Source organism: Leptosomus discolor, chromosome 6 (genome assembly GCF_034619465.1).
Source record: "Leptosomus discolor isolate bLepDis1 chromosome 6, bLepDis1.hap2, whole genome shotgun sequence".
Taxonomy (NCBI): domain Eukaryota; kingdom Metazoa; phylum Chordata; class Aves; order Leptosomiformes; family Leptosomidae; genus Leptosomus; species Leptosomus discolor.
The window spans coordinates 57,557,955-57,577,749 of NC_141396.1; the positions used below are offsets into that span (position 1 = coordinate 57,557,955).

Genomic DNA, 19,795 nt, shown 5'->3' on the forward strand with positions numbered 1-19,795 from the left:
GAAGCTTTGGCTTCTAAGAGAAAGAGTATTGCAGCATGGCAGGCACCAATTATTGAAAAATGTATCGATTCTATAAATGTGGCAATTGCAAATTCTCTTCTGCATTGCTTTTAACTGCATAGATAAGCCATCCATCTACAATTTATACAATTGCTTCAGGTTGAAAAACTAAAGAATATTTATGTCATGACACATCCATTGTTGTGTTGTCTTATGACTTATTTTAGCCGTAGTTTTCTTCATTTCCTGTCTTTCTCTTGTACTTTGCAGTCTTCTGTCATATATCTTGGTCTTTTCTTCTTTCAAGTCTCAATAAGTCTCCTTTTGAATTTGCCTGGTCAGGGACGGTACCTTTGATAACAGTAGATCATGGTGGTTGTCTTTGTTCCAGTGTTTAAAATTCATGGAGGAGTAGTGACTTTGTGCTAAAATCAGACATGGTTTTAGTTTAAAACTAAAGTTCACCTTTGCTGTTTGGGAAGCTTAGGTTTTTATACTGACACACATGTGTGTACACACACACACACATATGCATTGACACACAGACATGCAAAAAGTGCGTGCAATGAATGTCTTTGAAGCCGTGATGTGGTAATTATAGTTGTTCTGTGTGTTTGATGTTAGCTAGCAACTGTAAAATATTTGTTACTGAATATTTTGCGTTGTCATGGTGATTGTGCTTGTGTACAAGAGAAGCAATACAGAAAAATGACCCAATAGTTATTCAGGTATCTATTGGAAGTAGCGCAGAGCGGTTTCCACTGCTCAGGTGGAGAATATGATTATTTAGGTTGTTATTGTCTGCTGCTTTTCTGTGTTGCAGCAGTTGTTTATATGGTAATTTTGTAATATCACTCGTAAGGTGGACCTAGTCTGGTTTAGGCATCTACTAATTGGATTTGGATTTAAGACGTGTGCAGGTGGCTCCCCTAACCACCAGCCAAAGGACTGGATTCTTTCAGTGAATTGGTTAGTGTTCGATGTGAAGCAGAACTGCAACCCACCCGTGTTCTACAGAGCTCTCACCAGCCTACTCAAGAGGTGAAAGATGTGGGGCTTAAATGTCCTTCAACAGGAGAGGGAATGAATTTTTCTGTTTCAGGTGGTAAGGGAATGGTATTGACGCCACCATCCAAAGGAATGCTCGAAAACCCATAGCTTGGTGTATGGAGAAAATTAATGGACTTAAGCTGAAAAGTAAATAAGAATTTAAAGTTGGATATAGCATGTAGGTGGGGGGCAATATGTTACATGCACAAGAAGACACTCTGAAGATTTTGGTGAGTGATTAGGTAATTTCAAGTATGGTTCTCATGTGGCAAGCATGGAAAGCTTCATCTCTGCTAGAAGTCTTTCTAATGCGTATGGATTATGCCAGAAAAATAGACACTATTTTTGCCAGAGCTATGAAGACCTGTGCTTATCATGTTTCTTGCACTTTTAAAAAATGTGTACAAATGGAGGCGTGGTGCTAATTGCATCAGTAAATGTCGTGCTGTGATGTTAGAGGCCATAGTCTGTGACTTAACACACAGATTGTGCAAGTATTTTTGTTGCTGCACGGGAACAGATATATTACCCTGCGCACTTCGCGTGCCGTGGTAGTAGAAATATATGTGCTTAAGTAACCCTGCTGGATAGTTTTGCAGTAACGTGTTCTGAAATGTATACTCCCCATGTGTAACCAAAGAGTTGAATTTTTATTAAAACTGAAGAGGACCAGAGCACAGGCTTGAGCGATATTTGATGACTGGTAATGCTGATTATTTTTGTTCCTTGGTAGAATAATTGCTATCGCACTCCTAGCACTGCTTTGGCTTGTCCTAATTAATGTTTCCTCAGACAATGCCTCATCATAGGAAGGGGGGAACATGAATCGCTGTTCCCACTAAATAGGCTGGGTGAAGCCTCTGTTTATAGAGGAGGGAAAAAGTTCACTGTGTGAGCTGGTGCTGTTCTTGATTCATACAGATGTAACTGTTGTGGCGGTGATGCAATTGATAGAGTATTCTGTAAAACTCTTCATATTTGAAAATAAATCTAGCTGTGAAACTGCATGTCGTCTTTGCGGAAACTAATTTTCTTCCTCCTCAGATGTCTACGGTGTATAACTGAAAATCAGAGAAGGAGGGAGGGGAAAGTTTGGTTGTGTTATCTACCCTAGTATTTTTATCTATTGAAGAGATACTGGGCTTTGGGAAAATGTTTGTTTCCAGTGTATTACATTTCAGTACCCACATCACTCCTACAGTCGAAGAATAAAGCTGGGACTTTTTTATATTAAAAGAAAAAAGTTGCCTTTAGCTATTAGTTTTCCTGAATCCAAAGAGACGGGTGGGGTAGGATCAAAAATACTTACTTGATCAAAGTTATTGGCTCTGAAGGTATCCTTACCTATGTAAGAAAGATGAAAGGTGTTGTTTTTATTGCACGCTAGTAACAGTGTAATTTTGAACTAATTGGTGTTGAACTGCCAATCACCTAGGGGGAATGCAAATAGATACTCTTACAATTTCCTTTGAGGTACTGAAATCTTATGTCGGGGCTGGAAGAAAAACAGAATAATACCGTTAAATTGACCTTAAATGAGCTGCTTTGTGGCTTTCTTGGAGAATCCCTTCTAACTTTTCATTGCTAGTCCAAACAAGTCTCGTCTACCAATTTGATTTATTGGCTAGACAGCGCTGACATTGAACTTTGTGAGTGTTTGAAATAAAGCTAATGTTATAGAGCTTTTAGGAATTTAGCTGCATCCTTTTCAAATACTCTTTTGACTGATCTGAAACTTTGCCTTCCCCTCTTGTAAAATATCCTTTTGTATAGCAACCTGTTGTTTGCTACTATTTTTAAGGAGGAACTACCGCAGCACTTAAATATGATTCAGGATTTCTACTGAAGTGTCTCTTAGGGACCTAATGGGATCACAGTGACTTTGTTGGAAGGACTCCCATGAACATCAGTGTTTTGAGCTCTAGGTTTTTATATTGAGGGGGGAACTAACATATATTTTGAGTAAAGCTTTTCCTCAGAGACCCCTAAATCAGTTATGGAGAAGAAAATGTCAGATGCTAACTTGAGTTTTCTTTCTTTTTCAACTGCTTCCATTAAAGTTCTTGAGATTTTTTTTTCCACTGAGCTCTGTAGCTGTTCTTTTTCTCAACTCATAGTAGTTAGTCATTCCATAAAACAGATGTTGGAGACTTTTTTTCAGAGGGAATGCATCACCATGAAAGCTTATTTTTATAAGTATTTGTTTTTTTAAAAAACCCCAACTTTTTCTGAAAACTCATGTATTATGATTACTTATTTAAAAAACATTGAGAAATTAAACTAACATTCATATAGAGGTGCTTCAAGTCAGTGGAACTTGTTACAAAACAGCATTTGTAGGTCTTGCTGGCTAGACCTGGGTTTGAGATATTTATATATTTGAAGCCCTGTAAATATTACCACATACGCGTTATGTCACTGATATCAAAGATAAATATTTAGGCATAGCATAGAGCTTCTGTTATATGCAAAAATGTGTGTGAAAGAAGCATGCAATTAAATGTTTAAAAATTATTTTTTTAAACAGTTGGATGCCTTATTGATAATTTGACTGCATTGAACAAATCAGTATTAATACTCTGGAATAGAAAGAGAAATTTACCTTCTTGTCTTGTGCTGAAATTGCTGGATGGATGAGCAGACAACAGAAAATAAGGAAATACTGGACTCTAAAGTAGTGTTAGTGTGCCAGCAACCTCCGTGCTACTTGGGTTTTGAAGGCAAATGATCAAGATACGAGATAAAAGCCTGGACAAGACTATTAATCTAACAGAAAATTTATTAGAGAGTGTTTACAAAAAAAAGTATCTGGACCATGGGCTATTACAGGTTAGCCTGCCATCAAAGGTGAGGCTGAGGGCAGGGGATGGCCAACAGATGAAGGGTGGCAGTGTAAGTCAGGAAAGAAGGAAACAGAGAGGACTTGGTGTTTATTAGAACCTTGAACTGTCACTGCCACAGAGTGTTTTTGCGGAATGAGATTGGCCTGGAGTAGACAGGGAAAAAATAAGCCCTCATAACTTTTTTTTCCAGGTGAGGTTATTCAGAAATAAAAGGGGTGAAAGTAGGGCAAAGATGAGTGGAGAGTGTTTCTAACTTATCCCAGGAAGGATATTTCCGGTTTGCGATTGCAAAGAGTAAAAGCTAAAGTAGAAATAACGAGATTAGAACTGAAATAGCAGATCTCTAGTCAGCATTTCAGAGCTGTATCGTTGCTTGAACACTGCAATGTTTGTAGAGGAACTGGAATCAAGGAGAGAAACCACAATGTGCTTGCACTGGCAAAGACAGGTGGTTGAAGATAATGGGAGGTTGAAGAGAAAAAGGATGGAGAGAGAAAATGAATTGAGTTTCCTAGAGCCCATGCAGGGATAGGAGGAAGAGTTGCTGGGTATTTTTAGGCAGAAAATTAGCAAGGGAGAGAGGAATTAATATTATGGTTGTCAGTTTTTAGCTGGTGTGGGGGAGAGAGTTTGAGGAGTTATACAACAGTGACGTGCATGTGCTGTAAACTGTAGAAAGGAAAGTGAAAGAATATGGTCTCGTGGGTGGTTGGGAGGAACATCTGGTTGTGGTTGTCAGAGGGAGCTCTGCAGCACAGAGACTGACCAAATCAGGCAAACTGATATGAGCAGCAGATACGTCAACGAGCAGGTCAGCAGTATGGAAACGGAGTTTGCTGAGTAAAAAGGACTGGGGAAAGGGAGCGGGAGGCAGAAGCTGAAACTGGAGGTCTAGCTGCCAGCTTGCATAGTTTGGAGACAAAAGTCCACTTTGTCTGTAAGTTGCTAAATAATAATGCCCTGGAAGGGCATCCGGAGATTCTTTACATCTTGATATACGAATCGTGCAGAGATACAAGAATGAGGCATTTGAGCCATCCTGTGCCAGGCTGCCACACCGCCACTGGTTTTTGGACCTGTGCGGCAGTTCAGCAGTCGCTGTGTCGTACTCCTCGCAGCAGCTGGTCAGCAGAAGAGGCAGGGATCACAGAGGGTCACACTGAAACCTCTGGTGTGTTGAACTCTTCTGGTTAGACAGAGGGTTCTTGACAAAACTCTGTTTTTTGAAAAGTAGTTGAAGAATTGCAAAGAAACACCTGCAGTTCAAAGGCACAAGTGTGAATGTGCTGCTTCCCGACTCTGGATTGTCACAGTGTATCTCACAGTTTTGTAGTTAGTCTCAGCCAAAAGCAAATACTGTCTTCTGTTTTAAAAGGTCTGTCTTCCACGGTGGAATACCAGATAGTGGAGTTGGAACGGGAGCTTGAAAAAGTGAAAAGCAAGAAAACAAATCTAGGTAATAAACTTTTTCTACTGTTTTGTGTGGACTGCAGTTTCATAAATGACCTTCAGATGCTGTGTTTAGCCCATAGCAGTCTCTCTTAATTGATTCCAACTTGTTCTTAACCAAATCTGTGCAGTTGCAGTCCTTTCAAATTGTCATAGTTTCTACAAATACACTACATGGAATTGTTGTGCCCTTCTAGCACACAAATTTAAGTAGGGAGTCTGATTTGGATCTTATTTTTAACATAATTGTAGAGAAATTGTAACACTCTTGGCTTCCTTGCATGGAGCTCAATAGCACACTCTTTTTGTATATAAAGATATGCTTATGATTATTTGGGATGGTCCAAGAGATTACTTTACTCTCTGGTTTTGAATTATTTCTATAGAAGTCAAACTGTATTTAAGAACTGTAAAATAATTTTTAGCAGGTTTGTGTCTTTTAAAAGTGAAAAGTGATACTTCTGGTAATGGCAGCCACTCTACAGGAATTTCCTTCCTTATTCAGAGGCCTGCAGGGTTTTGCATTTATCAGTGTGTTCTGTGCAAAACTAAGACTGTGGTAGGAAAGAGTTGTTGGGTTTTCTTTAGATGTACTAGTGATGTCCAGTGAGTTAGTCTTGTCTCGCCTTATGTTATAATACAAAAATACTGTTTAAATATTTGAAATTCCCTTCTGTCCCTTTAGGTCATACTGAAATATAAATGTAAACAGCATATTTTTAAATTCCCTATATTTTAAACTTTGCAGAACTGCTGTACGCCGGGGGAAAAAAAATGTTATTGTGAAACATGCCTGTAACAAGAGAGAAAAATCTGCTTCTCTCTGTCTCCCCACCCTTTCTTTACAGAGGCTTCATATTTTTGGCATTGCTTTGTATAGCTCTTCAGGGTGGATATTTTTGTGAACTGGTTGGTGAGGGTTCAAGATTTCTGTTACCTATAGTTATAACAAGAGCTTATAGAAAACTGAATGATTTTTACATGTTGTATTCTAAAGTGATTTATGGTATGAAGCCTCTGTTTTTTCTCTTCTGAACAGAACGGCGGAAAAAAGCTTCTGCTTGGGAAAGGAATTTAGTCTATCCAGCAGTTATGATATTGCTGCTGATTGAGACGGTAAGAATTTTTGCTCTTTCTTTTGTTTCTTTTTCCCCAACAAAAAGAAAGAATTCTTCAGTCATTTGGGGGAATAGTTTTAAAATTTTTTGAGTGCTGTGTGTTTAAGCATCAAACTTGATGTTCTTTTCTTGACCATTGTAAAAGAACTTAACGTTACAAAATCTGGTGGGGATAAATGTATATTTTAAAAATGTGGAATATTTTTAAATAACAAGACTGTCTGAATTTCTTTATAGTCCATCTCAGTCCTCTTAGTTGCTCTCAACATTCTTTACCTGTTGGTTGATGAGACTGCAATGCCAAAGGGATCAGGGGTAAAGTAAACTTCTCTTATGATTTTTATAACTTTAGTAGAGGTTTGGAGCCCTTACAAAAGTGCAAGTGAGAACTTCTGCTTAAATAGCACTGAAACTAATGAGCCTCAGCCTTGACTTTGCTTCTACGTTTTAGTCTGCGCACACATAAGCATGTATTACATGTCATTTTATAGTTAGTTCTTAATAAAACTAGTCCAGAATCTTTGTGAAGATACAGTGTGATTCAGTAAAGTAAGTCAGTAATCTGGAGTTTGCATTTTACTTGTGTCTCCTATGTTTATACGGACTAGAAAGGTTCAATTTAAGAAGCTGTTAGAACCCAATATGAAAAGCCTGTCTTGGTCTGTGTTCCTCTTGGGAAACATGACATTTTCCCCTCCTTTATTATACAAATGCTTCAGGAAAGTAAAGAACAGCACATTGAGGAGTAGTGTCTTTAATGATGAGGGGTTTTATTAACTTGGTAATGCTTTCCCCTGCATATAGCTGTATATGAGCTTGCAGAGCTGTAAAAGGTGTTAAGTGGAGACGGCCACACTGCCTGTGATATTGCAAACAACTAAGTGTCGTCTCTTCAGACCTCTTATTTTAGTTTCCAAAGTAATGGAGTATGTATGAAATGCAGCATGGGGGGGTAGATGCAGCGTCCCTAAACGTGATTCGTTATACCTTCTGTCTTAGTAATCCATTTCCCTGAGGTTTGACAGATGGCTGATGCAGTTGCATAGGATGGGAGGCTTTCAGGTTGGAACATCAGAGTGCCCCTTAAAAACTGAATTCAGAAAAGGCTGTATATCATGTAAGATGTGAGGTTTTCTGGTCCTGGTAGAAGTTAACTTTATGAACAGCTGCATGTATCTTACTAAATTATGTAAAGTTGTTTTTTCTCCTTGTAGGGGCCTGGAATAGGAAATGCCTCCCTATCCACCTTTGGTTTTGTGGGAGCAGCACTTGAAATCATTTTGATTTTGTATCCTTTTTTTTAAGAATTCTGTCTGTTAACAAGTATTCTGTCTAGTTTTCTGGGACACTGGTAATTTACTAAGACACTTGCTTGGAAAGGTCAGTCCTTCTCAAGCACTCGAAGTGTTTTTGTTGTTTTTCTTTGGTTCTTAAGACTTTTAGGAGACTGCTGAGAACTTGAGTGAATCTCGCATTCCTTGGAGGTTCCTTTTTCCTTGATTCTCACAGCTATCTTATGGTGTCCTCTGTCGTCGGCTTCTACAGTCTTCGCTTTTTTGAAAATTTCACTCCCAGGAAAGATGACACAACCATGACAAAGGTAAGGTAAAGGCTGTGGTGGTGATGGCCCCCTCCTCTCTTCCTTGCCACCCAGGACAGACTGACTCTTTTAGTTAGTAATTGCCCTGAATGGCTCATTTGCAGTGATCAGTATTTGTTTGTAAGCTGCGTAAACACAAACTGGAAGATTTTCAAAATGCTGAATGAGTGGGAAAAAGGATGTGCTCTGTTTAGTTTGGACGGCATCCATTCACTTGTAAAATGCTGGGAATAGCAGAGCTTGTTAACTAGCCATAGAAAAGCTAGTGAAAGAACTTTTTTCAAAGGAAACGTATTGCTAATGAGTAACTTTGATTGTGCTAACTGTACTTCAGGGGGCTTGTTTGAAATCTGAAGAACTTGGTTGCTAGAAGTAATACAGACAAAGTAATTCAAATTTGAATAATTAAACTAAGACTGAGGAGGTCTTTGCAGTCTGAGGCTAATTTGACTTTCTACAACTTAGCGCTGGCTGCAGAACAACAAATGCTGTTACCTAATGCAGAGGAAGGTGCTTAGGTTTTTGGCAAAATATTCCCACAGCTGACAAGGGGAGGTGACCAGTAACCAAGGAACATGTTGAATTTAATTTTTTTTTTCAATGTGTTTCATTGTTTTTTGTTGGGTTTTTTTTTAGTTATGGATAATGACATTTTTACTAGAAATTGTTGGATGTGAGAAAGTAGGTAAACACACGGAATGGTTATAGCAGGGAATCGGAATGTTCTTAATGTTTTCTATTGATTGTTTACTGTACACCCCCAGTAGAGTAGAAATAAATAGTGAATACACAAATGTCTGCCTACTTTCAAGAAGTTTTCTGTGGGTTTTTTTTTTTTTTTTTTGATTCTGGTAGAATTAGAGCTGAAGAAAGTGATCCCTTGTGAGAGAAAGTTTCAATTACTCTTTATAAAGGCTTGACAAAAACTAGAGTAAAATCTAACAGCTGTGAATTTTTTCGTACTATTTAAAGTAGTCAACAGGCATTCGATTGAAAGGAAGCTCTTTGTTGTAATTTCTTAAATAATGCTAATCCCGCAAGCAGTTACATACAAAGCCTAAGCTGGTGTATCAGTCGTCTAGTCTAAGCTCGCAGAATGGTTCTTTTATAAAAGTTTGCAGGAATTAAGTAAACAGTTGATGCTTTGCAACATGGTAGTTTTGAATTATTTTGAATCTAAGCATATGTAACACTTTGATTAAAAGCAATTGATTACATATTTTTTTAACTTGTCTCTTGGATCATCTTCATCTTGTGTAACACCACATGGAGAAGTGTGACAAAAGTAAGCAAGACTAAAAATATGATTTGTAAATTGCTTTAGGTTCAGCTTGAAGAATGTAACTTTCAGGAATTATTTTTCATCTTGATTGCTGTTTTTCTTTTTTAGTTTTTCTTCAGCAATCTCATTTATAATTTAAATGCTTTTTGTCATTTTCAAACAGATCATTGGAAACTGTGTCTCAATCTTGGTGCTGAGCTCTGCTTTGCCAGTGATGTCAAGGACACTGGGTAAGTGAAATGGAAGTATAAAACATTTTAATAAAGGATGTTTAATTGAGTTAAATATAAAACCCCCCGACCTGTAGCTGTACCTTTCATAGTATGTATTTAATGTGCCATCACTTTCAGTAGAAAGAGCATGTATGTGTGGTCTTTTGTACACCAACATGAGCTGTTGAACGTACATTTCTACATGCATGACCTGCAGAACATACGTTCAAAAAAAAGAAAGATGCGAAGCATTTCCTAGAGCATATATTCTTTTAAAAAGGTAGGTCAGACTTTAAACTACATAAAAGAGGAGATGGTGAGAAGAATGAATATGGACACTGCTTGTCCAGGGCAGTAAAACATAGTTTCATGTTCACTGTGAAATTGGAGTGCTCAGTTTTTGTGAAAAAATACATTTGGGGATTTCAGGTGTAAAACTTGAGCTAACATTGAGTGCAAATGTCTTTTTAAAAACAGTTAAAGACTCTTCATTTATTAAGTTTGTTATCAGCAATGATACCAGGCTACTTTCATTTTCCCTAAAATAATTTGCTTGCATTCTTTGTTACTTCAGTTTTCACATACAAAAATTTGGAATCCAGCATAGCAGAACTGAAGAAGTTCTGATTTGATTGTAAAGAACTAGCAGTAGCATTTTCAGTGGAAAAACTACTTTAAGCAACTTGGAAAGACAAGATGTTTTGTATCCTCACTTTAATTAGGTAATCTTCAGCTTTAAGTCTGGAAGTTAGATTGCAAGGTTGTTTTACCTAAGTAGTGAGAATACTTGCAGCTGATGTGAATTTCATGGGGAACTTTAAATGGAACAAAATAAAAATCTTCACCTCCTACTAGTTTTAAGTGCAAGCTTAGGAGTTTAAGCTCAGGCCCACAGACCAGTACCCGATAGTTCTGTAGCTGATTTTCTTTTCAACCAGAATACTGTTAAATCAAGAGTAGCTGATATTTGCTGGTAAACTATACTGTATATTTTCATGCTGTGCATATCTACAGACGATGAGTTTTATTGGATTTCCTAGATCGTTTCTGTAACAAACAAAAACCACTGTGAATGTGTTTTGGAGGGTTGAACCTTAAAATACATGTTCTAGAGTTCATGTTTTAAAAATGCAGAAGAATAATTCAAGTATTTAAAGTAGTGCAGTTTTAAAATATAGCCAGTGTGATAAAGATAGAAGTGAAACAGTTCTAGTACTTAGAGGTAGATGTTATGTTGAAAAATAGTGGTTTAGAATAGAATTTTGCCATTAGTATTGTGTCCACTAAGTTACCGCATTCTTCACCTATTTCAAAAAAGTAAAAATAACTGTTAATGATCTTTGAGATTAGCAGTTGATGATAAATGGATTCTGTGGAAGTAAGTATACATGCTGGGTGCGTTGTTGTCTCATAGGAAACAGATTAATGGTAAAACTCACTTAAAAAAAAGACTAACAAATGAAATTCCTGGATGGTTTGCCATAGAGATAAATAAAAGAAGAAAAAAGATGGAACAGCTAACACGCAGCGAACAAATGCACAGTCGCAGCTGTCCAAACAGGATTAATAGAGTGTATTAGAGTACAGTGAGTCATGTGGTGCTTTGCAAAAACACCAACATGTGTTGCACTACATGCTACCACCCTGTGGCACTGAATAGATGAAAAGAAATAAATGTGTTAAGCAGATTCATAGTCTTTTCACTTTAGTAAAAAAGTGGGTTTCTAGACTATACAGAAAAGACTAGACTTTATCATTATGGGAAATGTTAAAAAAAAAAAAGGCAAAAGTTATCCAATACATGTACTGACCTTCTGCAAGTTTTAAAAATGGAAACAAGAGAATTTTTTACATGTTTCGTAGCTTTCTCGTTAGATATGTAGGTGGTGGGTGTCTCTAATCCATCATTCTTCTAGAACTCCAGGGAAGTTTTTAATAAAATAAGTTATTTTACTAAAAAAGTTAACTCATTTTTTCCAGAACTCTTCAGCCTTTTAACAGTCCTTATTCAAAAATGTTTCCCACCAGCACCATACTGCTACCCACTGAGACACAAACTGGGAACAGGGCACTTAATAGTCAAGAATACAGAAACAAAGAATTGCAAACAAAATTGAATTTTCTAATATACAAGTTTTTTTTCCTAGAATTCTACTCCTGAGTATTATGGCTTAAGTAAATGGTGATTTGAAACTTACTTGTATGTACCGTCTAAAACCAGAGGTTTTTTTAACCTGAATAATTCTTTAATAGTTTATTTGGTAAATTGTCACCAACCTTTGTGGATATATATTTGTGTCCACTGGAGATGCAGCTTTCTGTTCAGTTACTGAGTTGTTTTTCAAACTGCAGTCTTGGGAATGTTTTTCTCTGTGGGCTGAGCAGATCCTTCTTTTGTAAGAAAATCATCAAAAGCTTTTTAACCCTTTTCTCCTACAAATGTACAAAATGGTACTGTGACAGAGCTCTTCTGATGAGCGGTGACTTTTTTATTCATAAAAGGAAAATTAATGTAATTTATGGACAATTTTTTTCCCCACCTGCTTTAACAGAAGTGTCAGGCTTCATTTTTGTTTGTCCTTATAACGCCTGCTCTGTTGCTAGCTATTCTTCTGAACCCCTTTGTGTCAAGGAGTATTACTTCTTTTCCAGCCTTTAAGTTCAAGCCTGACTTTCTCAATTTTCCTGTAGCTCTACAGTGTGACTAAAACACTCTGCTGCTTTGAAAGTGTTAGGGACACTGTTTGCCTTCATGTGTGAAAGCAACTCTGTTTATTGTCCTTCGTCTGCTTACTGTCAGTCAGCCCGTTTCTTCTCTTTGTGCTAAGACCTTCTGTGCTTTTTTGATATTTCTTCCTGCCCCTCTTGCTATTTTGCTCAGCTTCAGTGATTTCTTTTTTTTTTTTTTGTATCCTTTGAGACTTCTCCTTTTCGTTTTCTTCATTTTGGCATGTTTTCCTTAGATACCAAATTTGATTCCCATATTTTTAATTTAAATGACTGGTGCTGGGTACAAGAAGTATATTTTGCCATTGTGATTGTTGGCTGTAAATCTTGGGTATCAACGTACAAATGAGATTCGTAAGTGCCAGGTTTACCCTTGCAAGGAAGGTGACTGGCCCTTAATTCTATCTCTCTTCGGTCATTGTCACTTGTTGAAGTCACATTTCTTAAAAGCCCCCAAACCATTTCAAAATAAGATGATAGAAAACTCTCTTCCAGGAACTTCAGAACCAGGGTTATTTTCTGCTGCCATTTTAGTTTTGGGGTGAGGTGAGGTTCCTTCCTTCACCCTGTTGGTCTCAACTGTAAGAGCGCACATCACTGTGACATCTGTGCCAAAAGTTTTTTGGGAACATAATGGCTCGTCAATCCTAGATATCATCACACAATTCTGCCCTTTATTTGGTGCCATCCTTGATGTAGACCTGGCAAAGGCACAACCTCTGGTTCTTCCTCTTCTGCCTTCTGGGATGGGCCCTACAGCCTGCAGACACGGCTGCCTTTGGGGAAAATTTTGCTCACTTAGCTTTAGGTATTGACTGGCCTTTGATCAGCACAAAGCCCAAGTGTCAGTGATACGAAGTCCACTCTGAAGAAGACCTGTCAGCACTTAGCTTTCAGCCAAACTCTTTTCCTTCTGTGCAAATGCTCTGTGGCTGCAGTGGTGGGTAGATTTAGGAGCAAAACTGCAGCGGGAAAGATGTCTGTAAACTTTGGTTTCAAAAGCAGTGGCTGAGAAAAACCACTTACAAAGGCTTCGTGTTTACTGCAAGATGTTGTGGCTCTCATGGAACGGCTTTTTGCTACCTGTATTTTTTTAATAAGAAAGCCCATGCTGCATTTCATCCTTTTCTGGAATAGAAAAGGATTTCATAGGAACTGAGATTTCAAGCAGTTTTCATACTAATACTGACTTTTTTCCCTAGTTATATTTATTGAAGCTATAAAAGCAGAATTATCTAGAATAGACAATTTACTTCAACTGACATTATTCAAGCATTTTACTAGAAAACTTAAGAAACATTTTGGTAAGTATATCTTAGTGGTCAATGAAGTGGAAAGTGACCTTGAGAATGTTGTCTTATGTGTTTAACCGTGTATCTTAGTGTGTTGTCTGAAAGAATTTTGCTTCCATATGTAAAATTAATAGAATGAAATTTTTGTGTTTCTTAAAATGTAATCAAGATTTTGATGTAAATCTTAAATGCAATTTTAACAGGAATCACCAGATTTGATCTGCTTGGAGACTTCGGAAGGTTTAACTGGCTGGGAAACTTCTATATTGTGCTGTCTTACAACTTGCTCTTTGCTATCATGACGACATTGTGTCTGGTCAGAAAGTTCACTTCTGCTGTGCGCGAAGAGCTCCTGAAGGCGATAGGTAATACCGCGCTGAGAACGTAGTTTGTAGTTGAAATTTCCTTTCTCCAGCACTGACACCTTGATGTGCTACTGCTAAAGTTCTGTTACGACTTACGGTGTTTTTTTGGTGGAAGTTTCTATAAGTTAAGGTGAGAATGCATAGATTTGTGTTATTTTTTGAAGAGTCGAGAGCTAAGGTACACTGTTGATCTTCATGATATGTCCTTATTTGATACTAAGAGGATAAATTGTACATAATTAGTAGCTGTTGTTACCACTTCTTATCTTTACTAATTAATGAAGCTCCTACCTCTTTAGAGCCCTAGAATAGTGTTTGCTTAAATTGAGAGGACTAATGGTGAAACTTCAGAGTTTATTTATAACTGTGGATTCAGTGATGTCTAAAAGGTACTTATGGTGGTTTTCACAGATTACTGCTTTCCAGAGTTGTGACTCTGGCAAACAAAACCCAAGCACTTCCTAGAGTGCATCTCTACTGGTGGCAATTAAGTTAAGATCAGACCTACTAAGAAGGGAAATACAAAATGACTGATAGTCATAGAATCCTAGAATAGTTTGGGTTGGAGCGGACCTTTAAAGGTCGCCCAGTCCAACCCCCCTGCAGTGAGCAGGGACACCTTCAACTAGATCAGGTTGCTCAGACCTCCGTCCAACCTGACGTGGAATGTTTCCAGGGATGGGCCTTCTGCCACCTCTCTGGGCAGCCTGTGCCAGTGTTTCACCACCCTCATTGTAAAACATTTCTTCCTTATATCTAGTCTAAATCTGCCCTCTTTTAGTTTAAAACCATTACCTGTTGTCCTATCACAACAGGCCCTGTTAAAATGATTGCCCCCACCTTTCTGACGAGCCCTATTTAAGTACCAAAAGGCTGCAATAAGGTCTCCCCAGAGCCTTCTCTTCCCCAGGCTGAACAACCCCAACTCTCTCAGCCTGACCTCATAGGGGAGGTGCTCCAGCCCCTTGATCATCTTCGTGGCCTCGTCTGGACCTGCTCGAGCAGGTCCATGTCTGTCCTGTGCTGGGGGCTTCAGAGCTGGACGCAGCGCTGCAGGTGGGGTCTCACCACAGCGGAGTAGAGGGGGAGAATCCCCTCCCTCAACCTACTGGCCATGCTGCTTTTGATAGTGTAGAATTAAAACAAGCCATTCTGTGATTTTTTTTTTTGATGTTGAGTTTTGAAGCTCCAGGGGCATGGATTAGTGGGCCAGGGGTGTGTGAATCTTTCCATTGATTTTTACGCTGAAAATATTTTCAGAGAAGTTCCATTGTTGACCGAGACAGATATATGATGTGTGTGATGTATTTGACATTATCCCCCGGATTTTAGTTAAGGTCACTTTATGAGGTCTTGATTCATCTCTTTTCAGTTGATTTGCTTGCAGAATCCTGTTTTTTTGTGCAACTGTTTTGACTGTTCTTAAAATACTTCATATAATGTAATGGCTGTTAAGGAGCTTTGAAGGAAGTAAATTAACATCAGTCAGCATGGGCTTATAGCAGCAGGTCTGGTAAAACTTTGAAGTCTCCATCTTAAAACAAATGATGTAAAAGATTTATCTTGATAATTTGTGGCACTTTATTAAACATACAGTGTTTAATAAAATGCTTTCAACCTATGTAATTTTTAACTTCAAAATGCAGGCATAGTTGGTTAGTGGTCACTGGATGGCATCATTCTAGTGGATTTTTTTTGTCTGCTTGCTATCACATACTGTGTGATTTTGTGTAAATATTGTGATCAAAATGGAGCAGCAAAGCAGCTGGTAAAAGGTCTGCATTGGACACAAGCAAGGAGTTATAAATCCTGAAGAGCCCAGGTTCCTGACACAAACAGTTTTCAACGCTGTGCATAACAGTGTCTGTTAAAAACCGTCACATGGAATTCAAAGAATGAGAACCAAAGTTTGCGTGCTCATTTCTCCCCCATGCTGAAAACTGTGACACTGAGGGCTAGAGGTTGGTGGAGCATGGTAGCTAATTAGTGGAAAGTAAATTGTCAGAACAAATGGCTGGAAATGGAGATCAACAAATGAGTAGCAACGTAGGCCTAAAAATATTAGATACATAAGCAGTTTAGAGAGGTGATGGGGTCATCACCAGTGATCTTAAGATCAGCAGTGGATGCTTTTCAGAAAGATGCTCTAGTTTAAAAGAAATGGGTAATTATTTTGGTCTTTGGGGGCTGACAGAGTAAAGGATTACAAGTCTTTCTCAGTTCTTAACATCTACGCCTGCGATGTGAGCAGTGGGAGCTTAGGCTTCTCTCCCTTCCGCAACTGAGGGAGTTTCCCAAAAGTAATTCTTGCCTGAGCTAGAGTGTCAGTTCTGGCCTTCAGCAAATGTGAAGTCCTTAATCACAAAGTAGAATTTGGTTTGTGTGTAGTCTTTTGACTGCCTGCATGCATGAAACATGGGAGAATCTCAGTTTTTCCTTATTGTGTAATGTTTTGCAGGATTAGATAAACTTCATCTGTCAAACAATCCAAGAGACTCTGAGACAAAGCCGTCTGCAAACGGGCATCAGAAAACACTGTGATTTACAATCACCTGCAATCAACAGAGCTGAAAACATCGACCTCATGGCATTCCTGTCATCTCATCAGCATTTTTATATTGATTTTATTTGTTGATAATTTGGGTCCAACCTTGTCTCATTTTTTGATGCTGTGTGCTTCTGAGGAAGTTGGGTGTAGCAGAGTCTTCTCTTTCCAGTGAACTTTTGGTCTGCTTGTTTATTTCCCAGTAAGTTAATGCAGGAGGTGCCTTGAAGACTGGAAGTTGAAGAGAATCATGCATTCCTTTTTATTTGTTGAGTCTCACATCGTTCTATCTAAACCTGCTACCATTTGAATGCACAGTACCTCCTGTGTTATACAGACACAGCTATAAAGAATAACTTTGGGACTTGGTTTAAAAAAAAAAAAAAAAAAGAAGAAAAAAAGATACCCTTGAAGCTCAACATGACCCTTACTGGAAATGTAAACTACCTGGAGTAGGTGTCCTTGACAGCAGATAAACAGTTCCACTAAGAACAATGACAGTAACTGCTAGAGATCACAGCTCCTTTCGCGCTGGCTACCGTAGGCTGTTCGTAGGCCGATGTCACGAAGCCTTCTCGGAAGGCCAGCGTTTTCAGCTTGCAGTTCTTAGCTATAAGCGCCAGGTTGCTTTACTGGTGGCCAGACAATGTCTTATCAAATAGAACAAAGTACAAGATGAAGATTAACTTCAGTGTTAAATCTGAGCCTAGTATGCTTTGTAAAAAGCTGCGTAGACCCCCTGTCACAGGTCTTACAGTTCTGTAAGCTATTGTGCCGTGGAGGTCGCCCTACCGAGTACATCCCTGTAAAATTCTTTATGAACTACTGTGTATAAGCAGTACTTGTAGTCAATGCAAGTCGCACAGGCCTAGGAGGCTGCAATTGCAGTTTTTTACAATCTTCTTTAATTTGAAGTAAATTATTTCTCTGAATTTATACTATAGTTACCAGGATTTCTGTTCAGTGGCATAACCCAGTATCTTTCACTAGCCTGTTTTTTTAATGTACACATGAACATGTATATAGGCCTATATGCGTAGATACCGTAAATTAAATTCTAAGCCTATAGAGAGGACTTAGGTGGTTTGGTAAGTAAAACTTGTGTTCAGTCTTGGTAGTATGAATTTCTGTGGTGTAACAGTTTAACTGCTCAGAGGCCTTAGGTTCAGGATGGCATCGGTGGGTGGCAACGTCCTTTTTCTTAGCATTACCCCAGCCTTAGGAATCCTTCAGGCAGTTTGTAGTAAAGAGAAAACCCAGTGACCAAAACCCAAGTAAGTATTCAAGGTGTGGTTGCACTTTTGTCCTGCTCTGCCACAAGTCATCTTCAAACAGATCAGAACGGGGACCCCTTCAGGGTGTGCTCGCTAGGTAGCGAGTCAGGTGACGCTCCTGCTTATTTCCCATTCCTGTAAAACAAGTGTGTCTGCAGTTTGAGGTCTTAGTCGTGGTGAAGTGGTGACAACTAGCTCTGCAGTGTGGTTCTGAAATAAGATAAACCTCGTGTCAGAAACTCTTTGGCTGTTCTCCCAAGGTGGCTGCTCTGGGCTGTAGACCTTATTGCTGTGTGTGTGAATGGGAGCTGCTTCCCCCCCCCCCCCCCCCCCGAGTGCTTCAAAAATCAAGCTCCAGTATACACGAGGATTTTCAGGTTTTTATGCAGATGCCTTTTGTGACATGAACTGGGGCATAATGTAAATATTGCTGTAGTAATATGATGCTAGAGGGTTACTTTTTGTGTGTGTGATTAGTATAAATTCAAGGCTTTCTAAACTGACTATTGATGTGTTGTACTGAGTCTTGGAAGAAAAGTAAAATTCCTTGATTTCACTAGGATTTACAAGCATTTTTTCTGTTGTTTGAGTTTAATACTGACATTTTAGTGAAAAATCTTTATTGGAGTAAAAGTTCTGCAACCAAGAACAGGGAGCTGTAATTAAAAATAATTTTAAAATGTGTTTACACTTAAAATATTGGGAGATTTATTACCAGGGTGTTATTCAGGTATTCTCAGAGCTTGTAGCCTTACATATTAGCATGATAGTTAAAAATAACTGAAGTGTATCCACTTGTCCATGCAAGTGATTGTGTGACCAAAATTGTCCTCGTGTCTTAATGGGGCTGGTGAATTGTGGTGTGTGAGGCTAGTTAGCTTTATTAAAAGATTTCTGTTACAACTTTAAGACAGTTATTTAAATACAGTCTGTGAAACAGAAGGAATTAATTTAAGGAATAAGTCTAGGGAGTGTGACCCAGCATAGGTCTTGGTCTTCATGCTTTTGGAGAGAGGTTTGTCCTGGTGTCAGTGACCCAAGAACATAGAAAAAGATGGGATTATAACGTGTACGTGGTTTCTGAAAGTGAGTTGGGCAATTACTTACATTGAGCAGAGACAGTTCCTGCTGATAAGCACACAAGTTTCAGGCAAGACTTTAAAACTCTTTCAAAACCAATGTTACAGCCTTGCCTGTTCCCACCTCTTCGGCTGGATTCTGCAGTCAGAGATGTATGGGTTAAGGCTACGTTAGTGAGGAATTTATGCTGAAATACGGAGGATGGTTAAGATGCTCTGTGGTTTTTAAGGTTGTTGAGAAATTCAGAACTACCCTGTGCAACTACTGACAGTGTTTTGTTTTAAAATCAGCTGTTTATATTGTGACACTGTCCACATTAAAATATGCCTTTGGCCTTGAAAATGACATGCTTATGCAAAACTTCTTTACAGATACAATGCTACGAATATACTACGTGTAAGATACAGGTCACTATGTACTTTTCACAGAAGCATATGGTCACTTAAATACGAGCAACTGGTAATTCATTAATGGATATTGACGATACATTCCTAGTATTTTGACTCATGTAGAGTCAGGTGGTCTATACCTTCAAGGTATATACAACTGATCTTAGTAACATTAACATCTGCCTCGCTTCTTATGAGGCAAAAAGCACATAAATGCTTCCATCTCAACTAGATACCACACAAGACCAAAAAATAGATGTAGACCAAGTGTTTAAGTTAGCCGTTCCTTGGCGTTGTTCTGTGTTGGTAGCACAATGTTAAATGCAGTGGCAGAACTATAACGTTGTGGGATTTCTAAGCATAAAGCACACATACTTATCACTTTAAGCTAAAAAATAATGGTATTGGTTACTGTATAAGTAACAGTTTTTGCGTTCATAGGAGGCTTTGTTTACTGTCTGTAATGTGTGTTTATCTCTGGCCCTGTTCCTCTGATACCTTTTACCCTGTTGACTGTTTTAGTGTCATAGAAATTAAAGGATTTGACAAGTTGTTTTCCTTGCCTGGTT

The 19,795-nt window shown here is 38.4% G+C and overlaps 1 protein-coding gene across 1 annotated transcript in view; it reads left to right on the top strand.

Annotated features, from left to right (window-relative positions):
- Window positions 1-18,069, top strand: part of LMBR1 (limb development membrane protein 1) — a 69,483-nt gene extending 51,414 nt beyond the window's left edge. The window contains exons 10-17 of the mRNA XM_086467502.1: window positions 5,269-5,349; window positions 6,382-6,458; window positions 6,698-6,775; window positions 7,675-7,748; window positions 7,970-8,060; window positions 9,506-9,572; window positions 13,777-13,938; window positions 16,397-18,069. Of these exons, the coding sequence (XP_086323628.1) occupies window positions 5,269-5,349; window positions 6,382-6,458; window positions 6,698-6,775; window positions 7,675-7,748; window positions 7,970-8,060; window positions 9,506-9,572; window positions 13,777-13,938; window positions 16,397-16,479 (713 nt within the window). The 3' untranslated portion in view covers window positions 16,480-18,069. The remainder of the gene's footprint in view (window positions 1-5,268; window positions 5,350-6,381; window positions 6,459-6,697; window positions 6,776-7,674; window positions 7,749-7,969; window positions 8,061-9,505; window positions 9,573-13,776; window positions 13,939-16,396) is intronic.
- The last annotated feature ends 1,726 nt before the right edge of the window (window positions 18,070-19,795 follow it).